The sequence below is a fragment of the Symphodus melops genome, assembly GCF_947650265.1.
Source record: "Symphodus melops genome assembly, contig: scaffold_286, whole genome shotgun sequence".
NCBI lineage: Eukaryota > Metazoa > Chordata > Actinopteri > Labriformes > Labridae > Symphodus > Symphodus melops.
This window is the reverse complement of record NW_027636595.1, coordinates 2,501-21,854: the sequence shown is the minus strand read 5'-3', so window position 1 is coordinate 21,854 and position 19,354 is coordinate 2,501. Positions and strand designations below refer to the sequence as shown.

Genomic DNA, 19,354 nt, shown 5'->3' with positions numbered 1-19,354 from the left:
CCCTCCTGCGGGCTCCAGGGGGAAAGTTATAGGAATCAGTCCGCTGAGAGTGGACCTACAGCCCGCAGCAGGACGGGCCGGCTCGGAGGTCCTGACCGGAGCTTCCAACACGACTTTAATCCGCTGACATGGACTAACAGGACCGAGGAGAGTTTCTCTAAAGCCCGGGGTGAGTGAGGAGGACTCCGAAGGGTCAGACAAATCCAACAACCTCGGCTGGAAACAAACAAACGTGTTTGTTTTGATGGAAGCTACAGCGGTTAGCCGCTAGCACTTCACTCAGACAGAGACAGGACAGAGACAGGACAGAGACAGAGACAGGACAGGACAGAGACAGGACAGGACAGGGACAGAGACAGGACAGAGACAGAGACAGGACAGGACAGGACAGGACAGAGACAGAGACAGGACAGACCGGTTTGAAACTGATTTAAACTTCAGATAGAGATTTAGGAAACGTCTTTAAAGGAGCTGTGATCACAGATGAACACAGACTGTAACCACACAACCAACTTCCAGCAGTTTTGAATAGCTTGGTGGCTAACTGTTAGCATGTCTGTACCTGAAGCTCACCTGAGCTGTCAGACTTTATCAACATATTCAACTGCTGATGACGTCAGCATGCTACCTTTAAGCACACCCTCTCTCTCTCTCCTTCTACTCATTTTACTCCTCATGTTTTAATGTGTGGACCCTGACATGTTTTATTATCCGTCTTTGATTATAATGATCATTTATCAACGTGTTTGTCTTTAATCCTGTCGTCTGTTTCTATTGGCTATCAGCTCCTTTAGTTTCTCACATCGGGATGAAACATTCATTCAACTCGGTACGATTCACGAAAACATTATTTCACTAAATGAGACTGAAGACAAACAATGAGTGAGTGCTCGGTCAGTCCACCACACGAGCTGGACTTCAGGACTGAAGCGTGCTCGGTCAGTCCACCACACGAGCTGGACTTCAGGACTGAAGCGTGCTCGGTCAGTCCACCACACGAGCTGGACTTCAGGACTGAAGCGTGCTCGGTCACTCCACCACACGAGCTGGACTTCAGGACTGAAGCGTGCTCGGTCACTCCACCAGACGAGCTGGACTTCAGGACTGAAGCGTGCTCGGTCACTCCACCAGACGAGCTGGACTTCAGGACTGAAGCGTGCTCGGTCACTCCACCAGACGAGCTGGACTTCAGGACTGAAGCGTGCTCGGTCACTCCACCAGACGAGCTGGACTTCAGGACTGAAGCGTGCTCGGGTACAGACTGGACTTCAGGACTGAAGCGTGCTCGGGTACAGACTGGACTTTGGGGCTGAAGCGTGCTCGGGTACAGACTGGACTTCAGGGCTGAAGCGTGCTCGGGTACAGACTGGACTTCAGGGCTGAAGCGTGCTCGGGTACAGACTGGACTTTGGGGCTGAAGCGTGCTCGGGTACAGACTGGACTTCAGGGCTGAAGCGTGCTCGGGTACAGACTGGACTTCAGGACTGAAGCGTGCTCGGGTACAGACTGGACTTCAGGACTGAAGCGTGCTCGGGTACAGACTGGACTTCAGGACTGAAGCTTGCTCGGGTACAGACTGGACTTCAGGACTGAAGCTTGCTCGGGTACAGACTGGACTTCAGGACTGAAGCGTGCTCGGGTACAGACTGGACTTCAGGGCTGAAGCGTGCTCGGGTACAGACTGGACTTCAGGGCTGAAGCATGCTCGGGTACAGACTGGACTTTGGGGCTGAAGCGTGCTCGGGTACAGACTGGACTTCAGGGCTGAAGCGTGCTCGGGTACAGACTGGACTTTGGGGCTGAAGCGTGCTCGGGTACAGACTGGACTTCAGGACTGAAGCGTGCTCGGGTACAGACTGGACTTCTGGACTGAAGCGTGCTCGGTACAGACTGGACTTCAGGGCTGAAGCGTGCTTGGGTACAGACTGGACTTCTGGACTGAAGCGTGCTCGGGTACAGACTGGACTTCAGGGCTGAAGCGTGCTTGGGTACAGACTGGACTTCAGGACTGAAGCGTGCTCGGGTACAGACTGGACTTCAGGACTGAAGCGTGCTCGGGTACAGACTGGACTTCAGGACTGAAGCGTGCTTGGGTACAGACTGGACTTCAGGACTGAAGCGTGCTCGGGTACAGACTGGACTTCAGGACTGAAGCGTGCTTGGGTACAGACTGGACTTCAGGGCTGAAGCGTGCTTGGGTACAGACTGGACTTCTGGACTGAAGCGTGCTCGGGTACAGACTGGACTTCAGGGCTGAAGCGTGCTTGGGTACAGACTGGACTTCAGGACTGAAGCGTGCTTGGGTACAGACTGGACTTCTGGACTGAAGCGTGCTCGGGTACAGACTGGACTTCAGGGCTGAAGCGTGCTCGGGTACAGACTGGACTAGACTCTGGCTGGTTGTGGGGGATCCTGTGGGACTGAAGCGTACTCGGATACAGACTGGACTCTGGCTGGTTGTGGGGGATCCTGTGGGACTGAAGCGTACTCGGGTACAGACTGGACTCTGGCTGGTTGTGGGGGATCCTGTGGGACTGAAGCGTACTCGGGTACAGACTGGACTCTGGCTGGTTGTGGGGGATCCTGTGGGACTGAAGCGTACTCGGGTACAGACTGGACTCTGGCTGGTTGTGGGGGATCCTGTGGGACTGAAGCGTACTCGGGTACAGACTGGACTCTGGCTGGTTGTGGGGGATCCTGTGGGACTGAAGCGTACTCGGGTACAGACTGGACTCTGGCTGGTTGTGGGGGATCCTGTGGGACTGAAGCGTACTCGGGTACAGACTGGACTCTGGCTGGTTGTGGGGGATCCTGTGGGACTGAAGCGTACTCGGGTACAGACTGGACTCTGGCTGGTTGTGGGGGATCCTGTGGGACTGAAGCGTACTCGGGTACAGACTGGACTCTGGCTGGTTGTGGGGGATCCTGTGGGACTGAAGCATACTCGGATACAGACTGGACTCTGGCTGGTTGTGGGGGGATCCTGTGGGACTGAAGCGTACTCGGGTACAGACTGGACTCTGGCTGGTTGTGGGGGATCCTGTGGGACTGAAGCGTACTCGGGTACAGACTGGACTCTGGCTGGTTGTGGGGGATCCTGTGGGACTGAAGCGTACTCGGGTACAGACTGGACTCTGGCTGGTTGTGGGGGATCCTGTGGGAGTCTTGGCCGGGCGTCTTGTTTTCCTGGCTGCAGGCTGACTGAGCGTCTCGCTGCATTATTCATGTGTGACATGATTTCCAGGCTGCCGGTTCTGTAACGTGATCCGGCTCAGATGTGGATCTGTGCGCTGACCTGGATGGTGACGCACATCTTTCTCTTTTCTTCCTTTTGAATCTGTCAGATGATCAATCAGTTGGACTTTAAAGACACAATGTGTCCGTCCTGTTTCTATGGCAACAGTCTGTTGATGCTGTGTGACCGTTACATTTTATTGCGTTTTTCCTTCGATGGAGGTTCAAGGTTCAAGGTTCAAGGTACTTTATTTGTCAGATATGCTCCATGTTAAGGTTCAAGGTTCAAGGTACTTTATTTGTCAGATATGCTCCATGTTAAGGTTCAAGGTTCAAGGTACTTTATTTGTCAGATATGCTCCATGTTAAGGTTCAAGGTTCAAGGTTCAAGGTACTTTATTTGTCAGATATGCTCCATGTTAAGGTTCAAGGTTCAAGGTACTTTATTTGTCAGATATGCTCCATGTTAAGCAGCACAGATGAAACCAAAGAACAACAGTAAACAAGACTAATTTAAATAACAAATATCAATAAAAAAACAATACTATAAAACAAATAACTTAACTAAAGACATTTGGGACGACAAATAACGAACGACAGACAATCGACAGATAAGGGCACTTATTGCACCATGGAGGCAGAATGTGAATAAATTAAAGAATTAACAATATAAACAGATTCAGTTAAAAAGTGAGGTAGTGCGAGCGACATGACAGACGCGACATGTTTGCCGTTGCCATGGAAACATCAGATGTTGCGCTCAACGTATTCTCAGGAGGATTGTTTTTTTAGACAACAGGTAGCTGTGGCTCCTCCCCCTTCCTGTAGATCACATGTAGTCAGTGCTCCTCCTCGCCATGACTGATGGAGAAGCGTAATAATCAAGCAGCTGACTTCATCTGTATTTCTTTTGGTTCCTTAGCGCCCCCCTGTGGAGGCCTGCTGGCATCATGGCCTCCCATCTTTTGGACCGTCTGAAGCGCTCGTTGTTTAAGGATGGACAGGGGGCGGGACCAGAGCAGGAAGCAGGAGATCCACAGGAAGAGGAGGAGTTTAGAGAGGACAGCTGGGAGGCGGAGCTGGAGGAGGAGGAGGAGTGTGTGAGCGAGCGGCTCGGGGGGATGCTCTGCTTCGACAGCGGAGGAGGAGCGGGGGAGGATGGAGGCGAGGGAGAAGGGTCGGAGTTTGACAGTGACTCGGACTTTATGGGAGAGTCGATGGAGGAGGGGCTTAGCAGCACAGGTATGTTCTTATAGGACAGAACTTGTATTGAACACGCTGTGCATGAGTTCTGACGGGCTTTGCATTGAATGAATTAATTCTCACTGTGTGACGTGACCCTCGGGTTCAGAAGCCAGTCCAGTGGGCGTGTCCCCTGTGGGCCCCTCCCCTTCCCCCTCCTCCCTGCTTGCTCGGCAGCTCCAGGAGAGCTGGAGGAGCCTGCGTGGACTTGGAGGAGGGAGTACCTCGTCGGGTGGGAGGAAGATGACGGACAGCTTGATGTTTGAGGTGACAGACGCCAGCGTGGTGCATGAGGCCTCGTCCAAATACGTGGTGAGTCCAAACATAGAGGTCAAAGGTCAGCAGGAGCGTAAACTGTTGATGTTCTTCCTGAGGTAATCTCAGTTTTTATTGGTGACACATTATCCCAAACCGTAAACAATAGGACATGGAGCCAGAAAGCAGCGAGTACACCCGAGCCCTTCCAGAGAGGGGGCGTGGTCAGACACAGCTCATTTACATATTTAAAGCTACAGACACAGAAACAGCCTGTTCTGAGCAGGGCTGAAATAGAGGGGTTTATAGACATGATCAAATACAGGATCAGAGTGGATTTACAACAACACACTTCACACACATGATGAAGAGGAGCGAGGACACTGATTTCACTTGAAGAGGAGGCTAACGCTAAACTAATCCCTAGTGGCGTCCGGTGTCCGTGACTTAGGGATTAGCTTAGCGTTAGCTGCTCAGTCCTGGCTTAAATATGTGACTTTTAAGATTCATCCAGAGGAGGATCATGTCGCTTTCTGTTTCTCTGCAGCTGTACACCATCCATGTGATCCAGTCCGGCGGCAGCGATAAGACTCCAGCCATCATCACCCGCAGATACTCCGACTTCCAGCGGCTCCACGCCACCCTACGTCGCAACCACGGAGACCAGATGGAGCGTGTCTGTTTCCCACGTGAGTGAAAGGAAAACTTTCAGGCCGGTTTTGATGCTTTTATTGGATAGAGGCAGAAATTCTAGAGAGAGAGAGAGAGAATGGTGCAGGACAGGAGACGAGCCCGCTCTCCTGGACTTCAGCCGCTGTCAGGGCTAACTGCTAGGCTCTTTAAGTAGTGGTGCTAACTAGCGATAATTAAAAGACGTTAGCCTGGCGTTGTTTGTAAATGAGATCATTCTGAAGGTTATTCTTGTTTGGAACTTTTCAGGGAAAAAGCTGAGGAGCAACTTCACGGCTGAGACGATAGCCAAACGGAGCCGAGCATTTGAACAGTACCTGTCTCACCTGTGTTCCCTGTCTGGCCTGCGGGGGGCGCTGTGTGTTCGACAGTTCTTCTACCGGACCGACCTGCAGACTGCACAGCTCCTCATCAGGTAACTCAAACGTCTGATTAGATTCTGCTTTTTGTCTCGTGTCCAACTTGACTTTGTTCTGTTGTGTTGGAGGGTGGGACGTTACCAGGAGGCCTTGGGTCCGCTGCTCAACGCCAAGAGACTGCAGCAAAAACTGGGCTGGGCATGTTACTATGACAACCAGGCCCCGCCCCCTGCCCCCTCCCATTGGTTCTTCACCCTGGTTGGGCTATCGTGCTGTTTCCAGGAAGTGGGCCAGCTGGAGGAGGCGAGGGATCACTGCGACCTCGCCCTCCGTGTCCTTGTCCCCTCAGATGCTCAGAATGACTCGGGCGATAAGCCCCTCCCACTCACAGATACACCGCACCCACTCAGTGAAAAACATGAGGGGTCGCAGCGTCACATAGACAGGCCACACCCCCTCCTGTTGCCGTTATTAAGGGCGGTGGTTCGGCTTTCGTGGCAGACGGGAAGAGACAAGCGTCAGTGGGAGGAGCTTCTGAAGCAGCTGGAGGAGCAATGGGCGGGGCTTGACAATCAGCCAACTGTTACAGAGTTTCTGGTCAAGCACAATCTGGAGGAGAGCGAGGGGGAGGGCTAGAGTTACACACACACGCACACACACACACACAGTCACACACACACACAGTCACACACACACACACACACAGTCACACACACAGTCACACACACAGTCACACACATTCACACACACACACAGTCACACACACATTCTCACACACACACACACACAGTCACACACACAGTCACACACACACACAGTCACACACACATTCACACACACAGTCACACACACACACAGTCACACACACACTCACACTCACACACACAGTCACACACACACACAGTCACACACACACTCACACTCACACACACAGTCACACACACACACAGTCACACACACACTCACACACACAGTCACACACACACACAGTCTCACACACACAGTCACACACACATTCTCACACACTCACACACAGTCACACACACAGTCACACACAGACAGTCACACTCACACACACAGTCACACACACACACAGTCACACACACACTCACACTCACACACACAGTCACACACACACACAGTCTCACACACACACTCACACTCACACACAGTCACACACACACACACAGTCACACTCACACACACAGTCACACACACTCACACTCACACACACAGTCACACACACACACACACAGTCACACACACAGTCACACACACACACACAGTCACACACACACTCACACTCACACACACAGTCACACACACACACACAGTCACACACACACACACACACACACAGTCACACACACAGTCACACTCACACACACAGTCACACACACACACAGTCACACACACACAGTCACACACACACTCACACTCACACACACAGTCTCACACACACACACTCACACTCACACACACACTCACACTCACACACACAGTCTCACACACACACACTCACACTCACACACACAGTCACACACACAGTCACACACACACTCACACTCACACACACAGTCTCACACACACACACTCACACTCACACACACAGTCACACACACACAGTCACACACACACAGTCACACACACACAGTCACACACACAGTCACACACTCACACAGTCACACACTCACACACTCACACACACAGTCACACACACACACTCACACACACACTCACACTCACACACACAGTCTCACACACACACACTCACACTCACACACACAGTCACACACACACACACTCACACACACAGTCACACACACACACTCACACACACACTCACACTCACACACACAGTCTCACACACACACACTCACACTCACACACACAGTCACACACTCACACAGTCACACACACTCACACTCACACACACAGTCACACACACACACTCACACACACTCACACACTCACACACACACACTCACACACACACTCACACACACACACACACACTCACACTCACACACACAGTCACACACACACACTCACACACACTCACACACTCACACACACACACTCACTCACACACTCACACACACACTCACACACACACACACACACACACACTCACACACACACACACACACTCACACTCACACACACAGTCACACACACACACACTCACACACACAGTCACACACACACACTCACACACACACTCACACTCACACACACAGTCTCACACACACACACTCACACTCACACACACAGTCACACTCACACACACACTCACACACACACACACACGCGCTGCAGAGTACAATCACTAAACTAAAACATTTTCAGTTCATAAAGTTGAAATATTTTAAATATTTTAATTTAGAAAAGAAGAAAAACATTTTTATTGATTCTTCTTAAAATTATTTCCTTGTTTTCTTAACATTTAAAATATAATTTTAAATCTGAAAAAGGATGAAAAGATGATTTTGATAGGAGTGATCACTTTCCTCGCCACCATGTTCATGATGTCATCGTGTGAGCGCCGCTCTACGCTCGATCAGCTGGCGCCCGTGTTCGGGGGAGAACCTGCTGCTCTGATTGTGTTTGTACGGAGATGTGGTCGCTATGGCGACGTGTGCGTTTAGCAGGGTTCAATGACCTGGAGGGAGGATAAAGAGACGAGTCACATGATCCACACCATGAGACTTTATCACTAAATATGAAAGTTTATAATGTTGTCATGACGACGTCACATCAGCGCAGACTGGTTCATGAAATAAATCCACTTTACTACATGAAGCTGTTGACGGCTCAGTGAAATAAATCCAACGTGAATCCTTCAGCTTTCATTGTGATCTTTTTTCTTCTTCTCGGCTTTGATGAGTTTTTTAAAGAGGAAGAAGGTTTGTGTCATAACTCGACCAAAAGACGAGAGGAGTGTCAGTCAGTGAACTCCGCCTCCTCTGAAATCAGAGGATCTGGTTCCTGCTCTTGGAGCTGCAGTTCCACGTGTTCTCCAGCAGATGTCGCCATGCTCATGCAGATTCCTGAGGTCAGATTCCTCAGAGGAGGAAGTGTGCAGTCTGAAATGGATAAATGTGTCCGTCTCAGGTCTGATAGGTCGATAGATGCTGCAGAACGTTCTGGAAACGGACCTGAGTCCGTCCAGGGGAAATCACTCGTACTGCTGCTGACGTGTCAGCTGTAAATAAGTCCCATCATCCTCCACAACACGTCACCATGGTGACAAGGCCGAGAGCTGAGACATCAGCCGCTGTGGAAACACCAGTTGCTATAGCAACGGTCATGGAGCAGGACTGAAGAGCCAACGCGGCCGCCGGTGAAGAGTGCTGTCAGTCAGGAAACAGATCCAGTCTAAATACGTTTAAATAAAGAAGCCTTGAACCTCCGGAGCTTCTTCTCACATGGACGGTCTGAGCCGCATCCCACTAACACTGAGCTCTGAACCAGAACCCGTCACAAACCCAGGAGGAGCAGACGGGGAAGGGTTGGACACCAGCAGCTCTTTAGGTGGAGAGGCCAAGAAGATCTGACCCAGGAGACCCAGGGACCCGGAGAGACCCAGGGACCCGGAGACCCAAGGACCCGATGCCCCGGAGACCCAGGGACCTGGAGAAACAGGGACCCGGAGACCCAAGGACCCGGAGACCCAGAGACCGTCCTCTTTAATTAAGACCAAAATGTCCGGAGTAAACCTGGAAACTCTTTTCACAGAAAGTCACAACAGGCTGTTTGTATTTTCACAGTTTACTGACATCACCACGAACACTTTAAACATCTCTCCGCTCGGGGCCGACAGGATTCAAGCGTAGTCTACATTTGTGAGGTCACAGGGTGCATGAAAACACACCCTCGCCTCTCATCATGACATCATGCACAGCACGCCGCAGGAAAGAGCTGACGGCCGCAGACTGAGGGTCACTGTTTGATTATTGCACACGACCCTGACACAACCACGCGGCCTCTGAGAATTAGCTGAGGCCGATCACCTTCGGTTAGCAGGTACGTCTTGGTTAGCTTAGCTTAGTCTTGATTGCTCTCTGTTGTAACGCCAGTCACATGTTTGTCATCATATCTGGAGATTGTGGCGAGCCGCTCTTGTGACATCTTTCTGAGCGTTTTGACCTTCCGTACACAAACGGCGTTTCAGGTCTCAGTGAAGTCGTCTCAGCGTGAAGATGTGGAGACGGGGAAAACACAGTTTAGTTCATGTGACGTCACGACGTGTGATGTCATCGTGCGACGCTGTCATTTTAATTTCCATGACATCAGTGTGATGGCAGGCGTAAGCAAACTAGCACTGGTGCTAACGTTGCTAACTGGACTTTTGACATAACAGTGAGCTAACCCTAACCCATGTGTGGATGAACGATGCGTTCATGTTGTGTCGAACACGACGTACATATTTGAGCTCTTGAAGAATGACGCTGAGCAGATGAACATGTTGTCATTATCTTATTATTAGCATGAAGCTTCGTCTCATTAGAAACCTGCTGGTGTTTTCCCCTCAGACGGGACCAGTGTGTAACGTGCGCTGTAACCAGCGTGAGCGTGGTCATTTTATTAGCCTTCAACAGCAGCACTTCTAACACGTGACGCTAATCAGGGGTTAGCATGCTAGGTTCAGACTGTGCGGGATGTGCAGAGCGGGATGTCGGTGAATCTTATCGAGACAAAAGATCAACAATTAAATACATAAAAAAGTGAACTTCTAAAATATACTTTAACATTATTCGAGATTGTCCAGGAACACAAAGTACACACAATCTTTGGCTAAGCACTACAGACAGGTTAGTATCAAACTTCTCACACACACACACACACACACACACACACACACACACGTGTGCACACGCCGCCGCCACCACCACACACACCAACAGATTCCCTTTTACATTGTGCTGAAAAGTTTCATGTTTGAACAGAATATGAAAATAAAGGAACATTTTGTCATTGTAAACAAAACTGCATTCGATAGTTTGATTAAATATCATTGTGACCTTTAACCCCCCTCTTCCAGGGATATGTGGCGTTCATTGACTCACAGACAGGCTGATAAAACTTGGACGTTCAAGTCTCGTTGATGTGACACGTTTCCTCAGAGAGGAAAAACATTCCCTGTAATTTAAACATCGGAGTGATTCACAACGTCGAACCTTTTGTTGAGTCGTTACGGCACGTGGCCATAACGACCATGAGAGGCACGCTGATATGCTAACGTGCACCGCTGATCCGTCTCCCGCTCAGATGTTACGCGTCACCATCTCGCCTGTGTTATTGCCTCTGACGGGGTCCGAGCGTCCCGCCACACTTTGAACGTGACGTGTAGATAAATTCCACCGGACGTGTTTGGTCTCCGCTCTGCCGTCGGAGCTGGTTATTACTGAGTGTGTGTGTGTGTGTGTGTGTGTGTGTGTGTGTGTGCTGCGTCTCAGCTCCATCAGTCTCTGCAGCAGATACACCAGGCGTCTGTCTCTGCAGGACCCGGCTGGGTTTGAGCTTATATTGGATTTATTCTCCATCGCATGAAAATATTTTTTGCTTTTTGTCTAGGGTTAGGGTTATTTTCAGGGTTGATTTCATGCTTAACTATTTATATTTAATAAACAGATGCTTTCTCATCTACTATCAACAAGGGAGTGAATTAGCATTCCCCAAATTGTCACAGCAGTTTTGGTTTTCAGAGACTGTTTGATGATTAAGGTGCATGTCAACAGTTTTGTAATTTTCGTGGAGTTTTCAGTTAAACCAAAAAAGGAAAATGGAGACACTTAGTCACAAGGCGACACAAGCGATGTGTGATATTTCAGACAACTCGCAGGCCGTCTGGTGTGTGAAGAAGCCGAGCAGACGCATGCAGCTCTTCAGTGTTCAGACCTGCAGGATCTGCTTACAGTCGGGTTTGATAAGAGGGTCAGCGGCGTTGATTGTTTGATTGTCAGACTTGTGATCTCAACATTTCCTGTATCTCTGGACGCTTCTTTCAGTTCTTCTGTTGGTCTTATGATCCTCGACCCCTCCGGCACATTAAGTCAGAACTTCCCATGAGATCTGGATTCTTCCCTTCCCCAGCATAAGTCCCATTAAAAAGCTTCTTAAAACCTGACCTGCCTGCAAAACGTTTGTTTGGACCACTGGCATTGAAAGTTACTGTTTACCGCAGTAAGAACTCATTTCTGTTCTTAATTTGATGTTCGTGACTCTGGACTGAATCGTCTGGACCAACATGACCTTTGTGCAAAATATTCTCGTCAGTCCAAAGCTGGTCCGGCTCGTTTGGTCCTAACAGCCAACACATGAACACGTTTCTAACAAACCTTGAAGTAGTCTGGGCCCGAGCTCTGGATTGGACACTCTGAGGTCTCATCAGACAGTAGTAACCGATAACAGAGGACTGGGACACAGCTGGTTGTCACTCTCCACCCGGGTCCCGTGAGTCAGCAGCTCCTCCACCGTTGTCCAATCATCGAGCAGCTTGCTGTTCCTCAGTCGGTTTTGTTTCATGTGACTCAGCTCCAGCACCGTCTGAGACGACAGCGCCCCCTGCAGGCCCCCGCCCTGCTCCTCTGCTCCCCTCCTCTCTCTGTGTTGCCTCGACAACGCCAGATGTCGTCTTCTTTCCGTCCTGTTCCAGTACCGGCCCGCCCATCGGCCATCATCCCCGTCCTCTCCGCCTTCTCTCTCCCCACCTCGGACCTCCTCGTCTGTCGTGACCTCACTGCGTTCCCTGGCCAATCGGTAAGCTCGGGCTCTGAGCAGCTGGTTTCTGACTGACTTTGGATTGGACAGTCTGGAACGGGGGGAGGGTGGAGAGCGAGGGCTGCACTGCGGGGCGCCGAGCGTGCTGTACCGAGGGCCAAGTGGACCTTTGGGGTTGCTGGGTCGATTCCCTAGAGTCTGAATGCCACGCCAGTCTGATGTTCCACTGGAACCAGAACCAGGACTCTTAGAGAGAGAGTCCTCCTCCCTGCAGTGGTTTGAACCTGTGCTGCTTCTCAGCAAGTTCTGCTGATTGGTCAGACTGGTTCTGTCTAAACTGAGGTGACTGGTGGGGTGGCAGTTACTGGGATAACTGGCCCTGCTCCTCGGCCCCAGTGTGCCGTCGGCGTTCCCTGGTTGGCCGGTTTGAAGGCTGTTTTGTTGAGTGTTTGGATCTGTGGTGTTGGGATGACTGGCTCTGCGGCGCCGATGACCTTCACTCAAATCTGTTATTGTTCGACTTCTCCCTGGAGCCTCGATCGTCCTGCCTCCTCCTTGATGCTGTTCCAACCATAGCGCCCTCCGCTGGCACGGTTCAGTATGACAACCTGCAGAGGGACAGAAGTTATCAGAGTTAGTCCTACGCCAGGGGAAACTTTACCCGTGGCCTCTCACCTGTGCGCCGACGTGAGTGGCCGCACATTCAGTAGCTCCGTCCCTGTCGTACTCGTCTTGATATGTTATTCGTTTGTTTTGGCTCTGTGCCAACTTCTACTTTTATAGTTTTTATAGTACTATACTATATAGTTTTTATAGTACTATACTATATAGTTTTTATAGTACTATACTATATAGTTTTTATAGTACTATACTATATAGTTTTTATAGTACACCTTCAGTGTATAACTTTATGTATCCTATGGATACTTTTTCGTGTTTTCGCGGAAATAGCAGCGGAAAACTTTCTTATTCAAGGGAAACGCTGCTCTCACTCCGGACAGTGGGACAAGCCGGCATCGTTCACCCGATACAGGAGGAGCTGAGGCGGCGTGTCGAGACTGCGTGTGACGTCATCCACTCGAACATCTCGAGATTACAAACACTGCACCCTGATGCTTTCATTGCCATCTCAGGGGACTTTAACCACGTTACATTGAACTCCACACTACCGGACTTTCACCAGTTTGTAAGCTGTCCCACCAGGAAGAACAGGACAATAGACCTCCTGTATGCAAACGTGAAGGACGCCTACACTGCCACCCCCCTACCACCTCTGGGTAAGTCCGATCACAACCTGGTCCTACTCAAGCCACAGTACAAGACTAAGATCCAGAGACAACTGGTAACAACACGCACTTTCAGAAAGTGGTCTCCTGAGGCAGAGGAGGCTCTCAGAGACTGTTTTGAGACCACTGACTGGAGTGCCCTGCAAGAGACTCATGGTGATGACATTGAGGGGGTCACACACTGCACAACTGACTACATGAACTTCTGCATGGACGTTGTGGTTCCCACTAAAACTGTGCGCTGCTTCCCGAACAACAAGCCCTGGATCACCAGCGATGTCAAGGAGATCCTTAACAGGAAGAAAAGGGCATTCAAGGAGGGAGACCAGGCAGAGCTGAAGCGTGTGCAGGGGGAACTCAAGGTCAGACTCCGAGAGGCAAAGGAGGAGTACAGAAGGAAGGTAGAACAGAAGCTGCAGCAGAACAACATGAGGGAGGTCTGGGAGGGCATGAAAACCATCACAGGCTGCAAGAAGAAAAACAACAACGCAGAAGACGGGGACCCTGAGAGAGCAAACCAGCTCAACTTGTTTTTTAACAGGTTTGACAGCCCCGTCGCTGCAGCCAGTGCCTGTCCCCCCAGCACCCCTCTACACACCCCCTCCCTCCCTCTCACTCCCCCCAACACCTCCACCAGGACAAACATTTTCTCCAGAGACAATCCATCCCCCGTCCCCCCCACCATCACCAGAGACCAGGTGAGCAAGGAGCTGAAGAGACTCCGCCCCAGGAAGACAGCAGGCCCGGACAAGGTGTGTCCCAGGATGCTAAAGGCCTGCTCTGCTGAGCTGGGGGAGCCACTTCAGCACGTCTTCAACATGAGCCTGTGGCTTGGGAAGGTTCCTGTGCTCTGGAAGACCTTGTGCCTCACCCCGGTCCCCAAGAAGAAAAACCCCAGTGAGCCAGGCGACTTCAGACCTATCGCTCTGACATCTCACGTTATGAAGACCTTTGAACGGCTGCTGCTCCAACACCTCAGACCCCAGGTCCAACACGCACAGGATCCCCTGCAGTTTGCATACCAGGCAAAGGTGGGCGTGGACGATGCCATCCTCTATCTTCTACACAGGGCTTACTCTCATCTGGACAAAGGGAGCAGCGTGATGAGAATCATGTTCTTTGATTTCTCAAGCGCCTTCGACACCATCCATCCCCTCCTACTGAGAGACAAGCTGACCGAGATGAGGGTGGACTCGCACCTGGTGAGGTGGATCACGGACTACCTCACAGAGAGACCACAGTACGTCAGACTGAAGGACTGCACATCTGACACTGTGGTCAGCAGCACCGGAGCACCACAGGGGACCGTGCTCTCCCCCGTCCTGTTCACCCTGTACACCTCGGACTTCCAGTATAACTCTGAGCTCTGCCACATGCAGAAATACTCGGACGACACTGCGATAGTTGCTTGAGTCAGGGATGGACAGGAGGAGGAGTACAGGAGCCTGATCAAGGACTTTGTGACGTGGTGCAGTGCCAACCATCTGCAGCTAAACACCTCCAAGACCATGGAGATGGTGGTGGACTTCCGAAGGAACAAACCACATCTAGAACCTGTTTCCATCGGGGGGGTCGACGTGGAGGTGGTCAGGACCTACGGGTATCTGGGGCTGCAGCTGGATGACAAGCTGGACTGGTCGCCTAACATGGACACTACTTGCAGGAAGGGACAGAGCCGTCTGTACTTCCTGAGAAGGCTGGGGTCCTTCAACATCTGCAAAAAACTGCTGCAGATGTTCTACCAGTCTGTGGTGTCCAGCGTCCTCTTCTACGCAGTGGTGTGCTGGGGAGGAAGCTGCAAGAAGAGGGACGCAGCACGCCTGGACAGACTGGTGAGGAGGGCCGGCTCTGTGGGGGGTACAGAGCTGGACTCACTGGTGAGGAGGGCTGGCTCTGTGGTGGGTGCAGAGCTGGACTCACTGGTGAGGAGGGCCGGCTCTGTGGGGGGTACAGAGCTGGACTCACTGGTGACAGTGGTAGAGAGGAGGACTCTGGACAAAATGCTCTCCATCATGGACAACACACACCACCCTCTGCACAGCACCTTCACCGGGCAGAGGAGCATGTTCAGTGACAGACTGCTGTCACAGTCGTGCTCCACGGACAGACTCAAGAACTCTTTTGTCCCCCTATAGGCCATAAGACTGTACAACACTTCACTGTCACGGCAGGGAAGAAGCACAAGGTGAACCCTGGACTCATTTTTCACTTTTTTTCTCACTCCTCATCTGCACTGCTGATCTCAGAGTCAGCCCCCAGTTGGACACTTTAATGCATATTGATAGTCACCTTACTGAGCACAGGTCACTTTAATGATAATCACCCTAATCATGTCTGGTTTCATCCTACTGTTGTGTTATGCTACATCTGTAATGGTTGACATGATCACTCTAACTAGGTCAAGTTTCACTCTATTGTCTTTGACACTTAATGCTAATCTGCTCCTCAATAGTTGGGTACTTTAATGATAATCACCCTAATCACTCCTGGTTTCACCTTATTGTTTTGGACACATAATGCTAATCACTGCTCCTTTATGTTGCTGAGTACTTTAATGGCCCAATTTGCATCCCTGCATTGACTGTTTAATGACTGTACTCACACCTCTGGCACTACCTCAAACACCTCTGTACATGCACATGGAACTAGTTTCTAGAAGGTCAGCACTTTGTTTCTAAGGCTCTTTAACTGTTTACAGGTCTCTTTTAACCAGCACACATGTTTTTCTCTCCTTCACATGTTAGGTACATTATGCTATATAAGTTTTAAGTCTAATGCTAATGCTAACTGCACAGGTTTAACCTTTACTCTTAGTCACATAGGGGCTGCTAAATCTTGTTTGGGGGATTATTGTATACAGAGGGGGGGGGGGGGGGACAGCGGGTGTGTATTGTAACTAATGTCTTGTGTCCTTATACTGCTACTGGATGCCTTGAATTTCCCTCGGGATCAATAAAGTATCTATCTATCTATCTATCTATCTATCTATCTATCTATCTATCTATCTATCTATCTATCTATCTATCTATCTATCTATCTATCTATCTATCTATCTATCTATCTATCTATCTATCTATCTATCTATCTATCTATCTATCTATCTATCTATCTATCTATCTATCATCTATCTTGAAAGACACATTGTCGGGCTGGCAGTGATGGATGGTTGCACTCACCAACAGGAGGAGAAGGAGGCGAGCGGTGGCGAGGTAACGTGGGACTTCTCTCAGCTCTGTGAAAGTGAACTGTTGTCGTCGTGCTGTTACCCACAGTGCAGCGGGAAGCCTGCGGTGTGCCAGCATGAGTCATCGGAGTGGTCTCAGGGATGGACTCCAAATCCCAGCGTCCTCTTTGCTCTCTGGGGGAGTGGCCTGATCGTAGATGGTGAATTTGTCGATGGGCGTGGTTTCCGTGAATCTTGTGCAGCCGTCTGTGTTCCCCCGTGCTGACACTGTGAAAGCCCGAGTCGCTGGGTTCAGAGGAGATCAGCGACTCGGAGGAAGAGGAGGAGCCCTGGGAGGAAGGGGTGTGACCCGGCAGGGACGACATGGCGTCTGTCTCGGCCTCGGAGAGCGGTATCCGGTGGTTTGGGCTGTCTGGACCACATCCCAGCCCGCTATCAAGCTCACTGAGAGGAAGGTATCCAAGATGGCGATCTGATCTCCAAGGAGGGCAATAGTCGGACTGAGGAGACAATAAGAGAGGACTCAATTAGGTTACTGAGGAACAAAGGATACAACAAATAAACTCTGCAACTGTTGACTGGTGCAGCCTAAAGATACCTACAGATATCCTGGACAAGACTTCTAAACGATGCAGTCGACCAACTTCAAACACTAATGGAGTTGGAGTTTAGCCATGGCATCTAGCTGACCTTTTCTGAACTCTTATACTGAACCCAATACAATGAGACTTGCCTCTTTGAGCAGCTGGCACATTTCAACGTAAAGATGTGAACATAACTTACGTCATTTACAGTCTGATGCAGAATCCTGAACAAAGGCTGATTACAGGCTGAAAACATCATGACAGCTGAAGGATTCCACATCTGTCTCCATCATGACTTCATTTGCTCAAACTGTTGGACTTCAAACCTGAACCCAGAACAGTTCCCTGACCAAACAGGAGGTATTCTGAAGTTCTGTGTGTAAGACAGAGAAATGAAGAAGCTACCTGTCTTTGGAAATGATTAGACTCCATCTCCTCCATGTTGTAGCAGCCAATCAGACAGCTCTCGGAGTTGGGCTGGTAGGGCAACATTTCTGGAGCCTGCTGTAAAATCAAAGATATGTACAAATTGGGGTGAAAATATGACTCTTTATTGGGCATTATGTCTGAAAAACCAAACGATGAGTCACCTGGTAATCCAGTCTGTCCAGGTGATCTAAGCTGTAGGAGACACTAGGCAGGTGGCTGTTACCCAGATGCTGGATGTTTGATCTGGACAGGTAGCCGTTGGGTGCATAGACATCAGGTGACATCATCATCCGACCATTGGCAGTGTAAAGGTCAGGTGACACGGTCATGTGACCATAGTAAGGCCTGTGTGGTGGAAACAATGAGGTCACGTTGTAAAGACGTTGATGAAGAGCGAGCTCTCAGATGTGCCGGTGAAATGTAAATTCCTCCATGAATGTTTATGGTCTTCATGTTTAATCATAGCATATGTTGCACTGACAGCTGTCTCTGCAGAACAACCTTCCTCTCTGAATATTTATGACAGCGCCTCGGGACTCCAGGCAACACCACGCTGACCTTGCAAACTGACATAGAGTCTGATTGTTGTACCTTCAAACTCAGATTTCATTGAAGAAATGTTTTTCAATCAAATCATTGTTCTGCAGGAATGTTTTTTTTTATGAGACAAAACATTTCTGAAAGTTCTTTATAAACCAATGAACGATATCTATTCATGCAGTGAAAAATGTCCGCCTCGCAGTCTAGGTCGGCTCTAAATGAACGCAGGACTGTCCTGAAGCAGTATGAACGTGAACACCAGGGGGCAGTGTGGAGTCAACACAGCATTTGACAACATTGGCAGAAAGTTTTGACACTTCAGTAGAAGTCGAGGTGGAAACAAGTGCGGGGCGCCACAAATAGGAGACAGGTTTCAAGCATGCAGTCGGAGCGGCTGGTTTGTGAACGAGGCTGCACGTGTCTCCCACACTCACCCTGCACTGTAGGCATCGCCCTGCACTTCCTCCCCCTCCACCAGTCCCATGGCTCTCAGGGCCTCCCAGTGTCTTTCTGTCGGGACACTGCACTCATTTGCACAATGGGACCGCCGCCTCCTGTGACCATGACCCCTCCTGGTCTCAACCTGCACATTGATTGGCTGGCCGTACTCATCCACATAATGCAGCTCGTCCCGTTCTCGGTGATGAGTCGGTTCTCGAGTTTTGGCCTGAGGAGAAAGAACAACAGAGTTGGACTGTAATAAAAGTAGATAAATAAATGCTTTCTGTATCTGGGAAGAGAAGAGTTCATGTCTTCAGGAAAACAGGAGCTGCAGCATCGATGAAGGACAGAGGCAGCTGCACCACACGGGGGCACAGTGGGAGTTTA

The 19,354-nt window shown here is 50.2% G+C and overlaps 2 protein-coding genes across 3 annotated transcripts in view; one reads left to right on the top strand and one right to left on the bottom strand.

The window, feature by feature from the left end:
* The first annotated feature begins 8 nt into the window (after positions 1-8).
* snx21 (sorting nexin family member 21) lies at positions 9-6,429 on the top strand. Its single transcript, XM_079373099.1, has 6 exons — positions 9-169; positions 4,157-4,476; positions 4,586-4,788; positions 5,279-5,420; positions 5,671-5,836; positions 5,909-6,429. Exons 2-6 carry the CDS (start codon positions 4,185-4,187, stop codon positions 6,414-6,416), a joined length of 1,311 nt encoding a protein of 436 aa, XP_079229225.1. The 5' UTR covers positions 9-169; positions 4,157-4,184; the 3' UTR covers positions 6,417-6,429.
* A 5,544-nt stretch (positions 6,430-11,973) lies between these two features.
* Positions 11,974-19,354, bottom strand: part of LOC306819324 (uncharacterized protein) — a 7,455-nt gene continuing 74 nt past the window's right edge. The window contains exons 1-5 of one of the 2 annotated variants that reach the window (XM_079373104.1): positions 18,961-19,354; positions 18,148-18,331; positions 17,963-18,061; positions 16,966-17,473; positions 11,974-13,111 (exon numbers count right to left, since the gene is read on the bottom strand). The exon at positions 18,961-19,354 is cut by the window's right edge and continues 74 nt beyond it. In XM_079373104.1, coding sequence (XP_079229230.1) covers positions 12,171-13,111; positions 16,966-17,473; positions 17,963-18,061; positions 18,148-18,331; positions 18,961-19,010 — 1,782 coding nt within the window. In that variant the 5' untranslated portion in view covers positions 19,011-19,354 and the 3' untranslated portion in view covers positions 11,974-12,170. The remainder of the gene's footprint in view (positions 13,112-16,965; positions 17,474-17,962; positions 18,062-18,147; positions 18,332-18,960) is intronic. The other variant, XM_079373105.1, reaches the window with a different exon arrangement.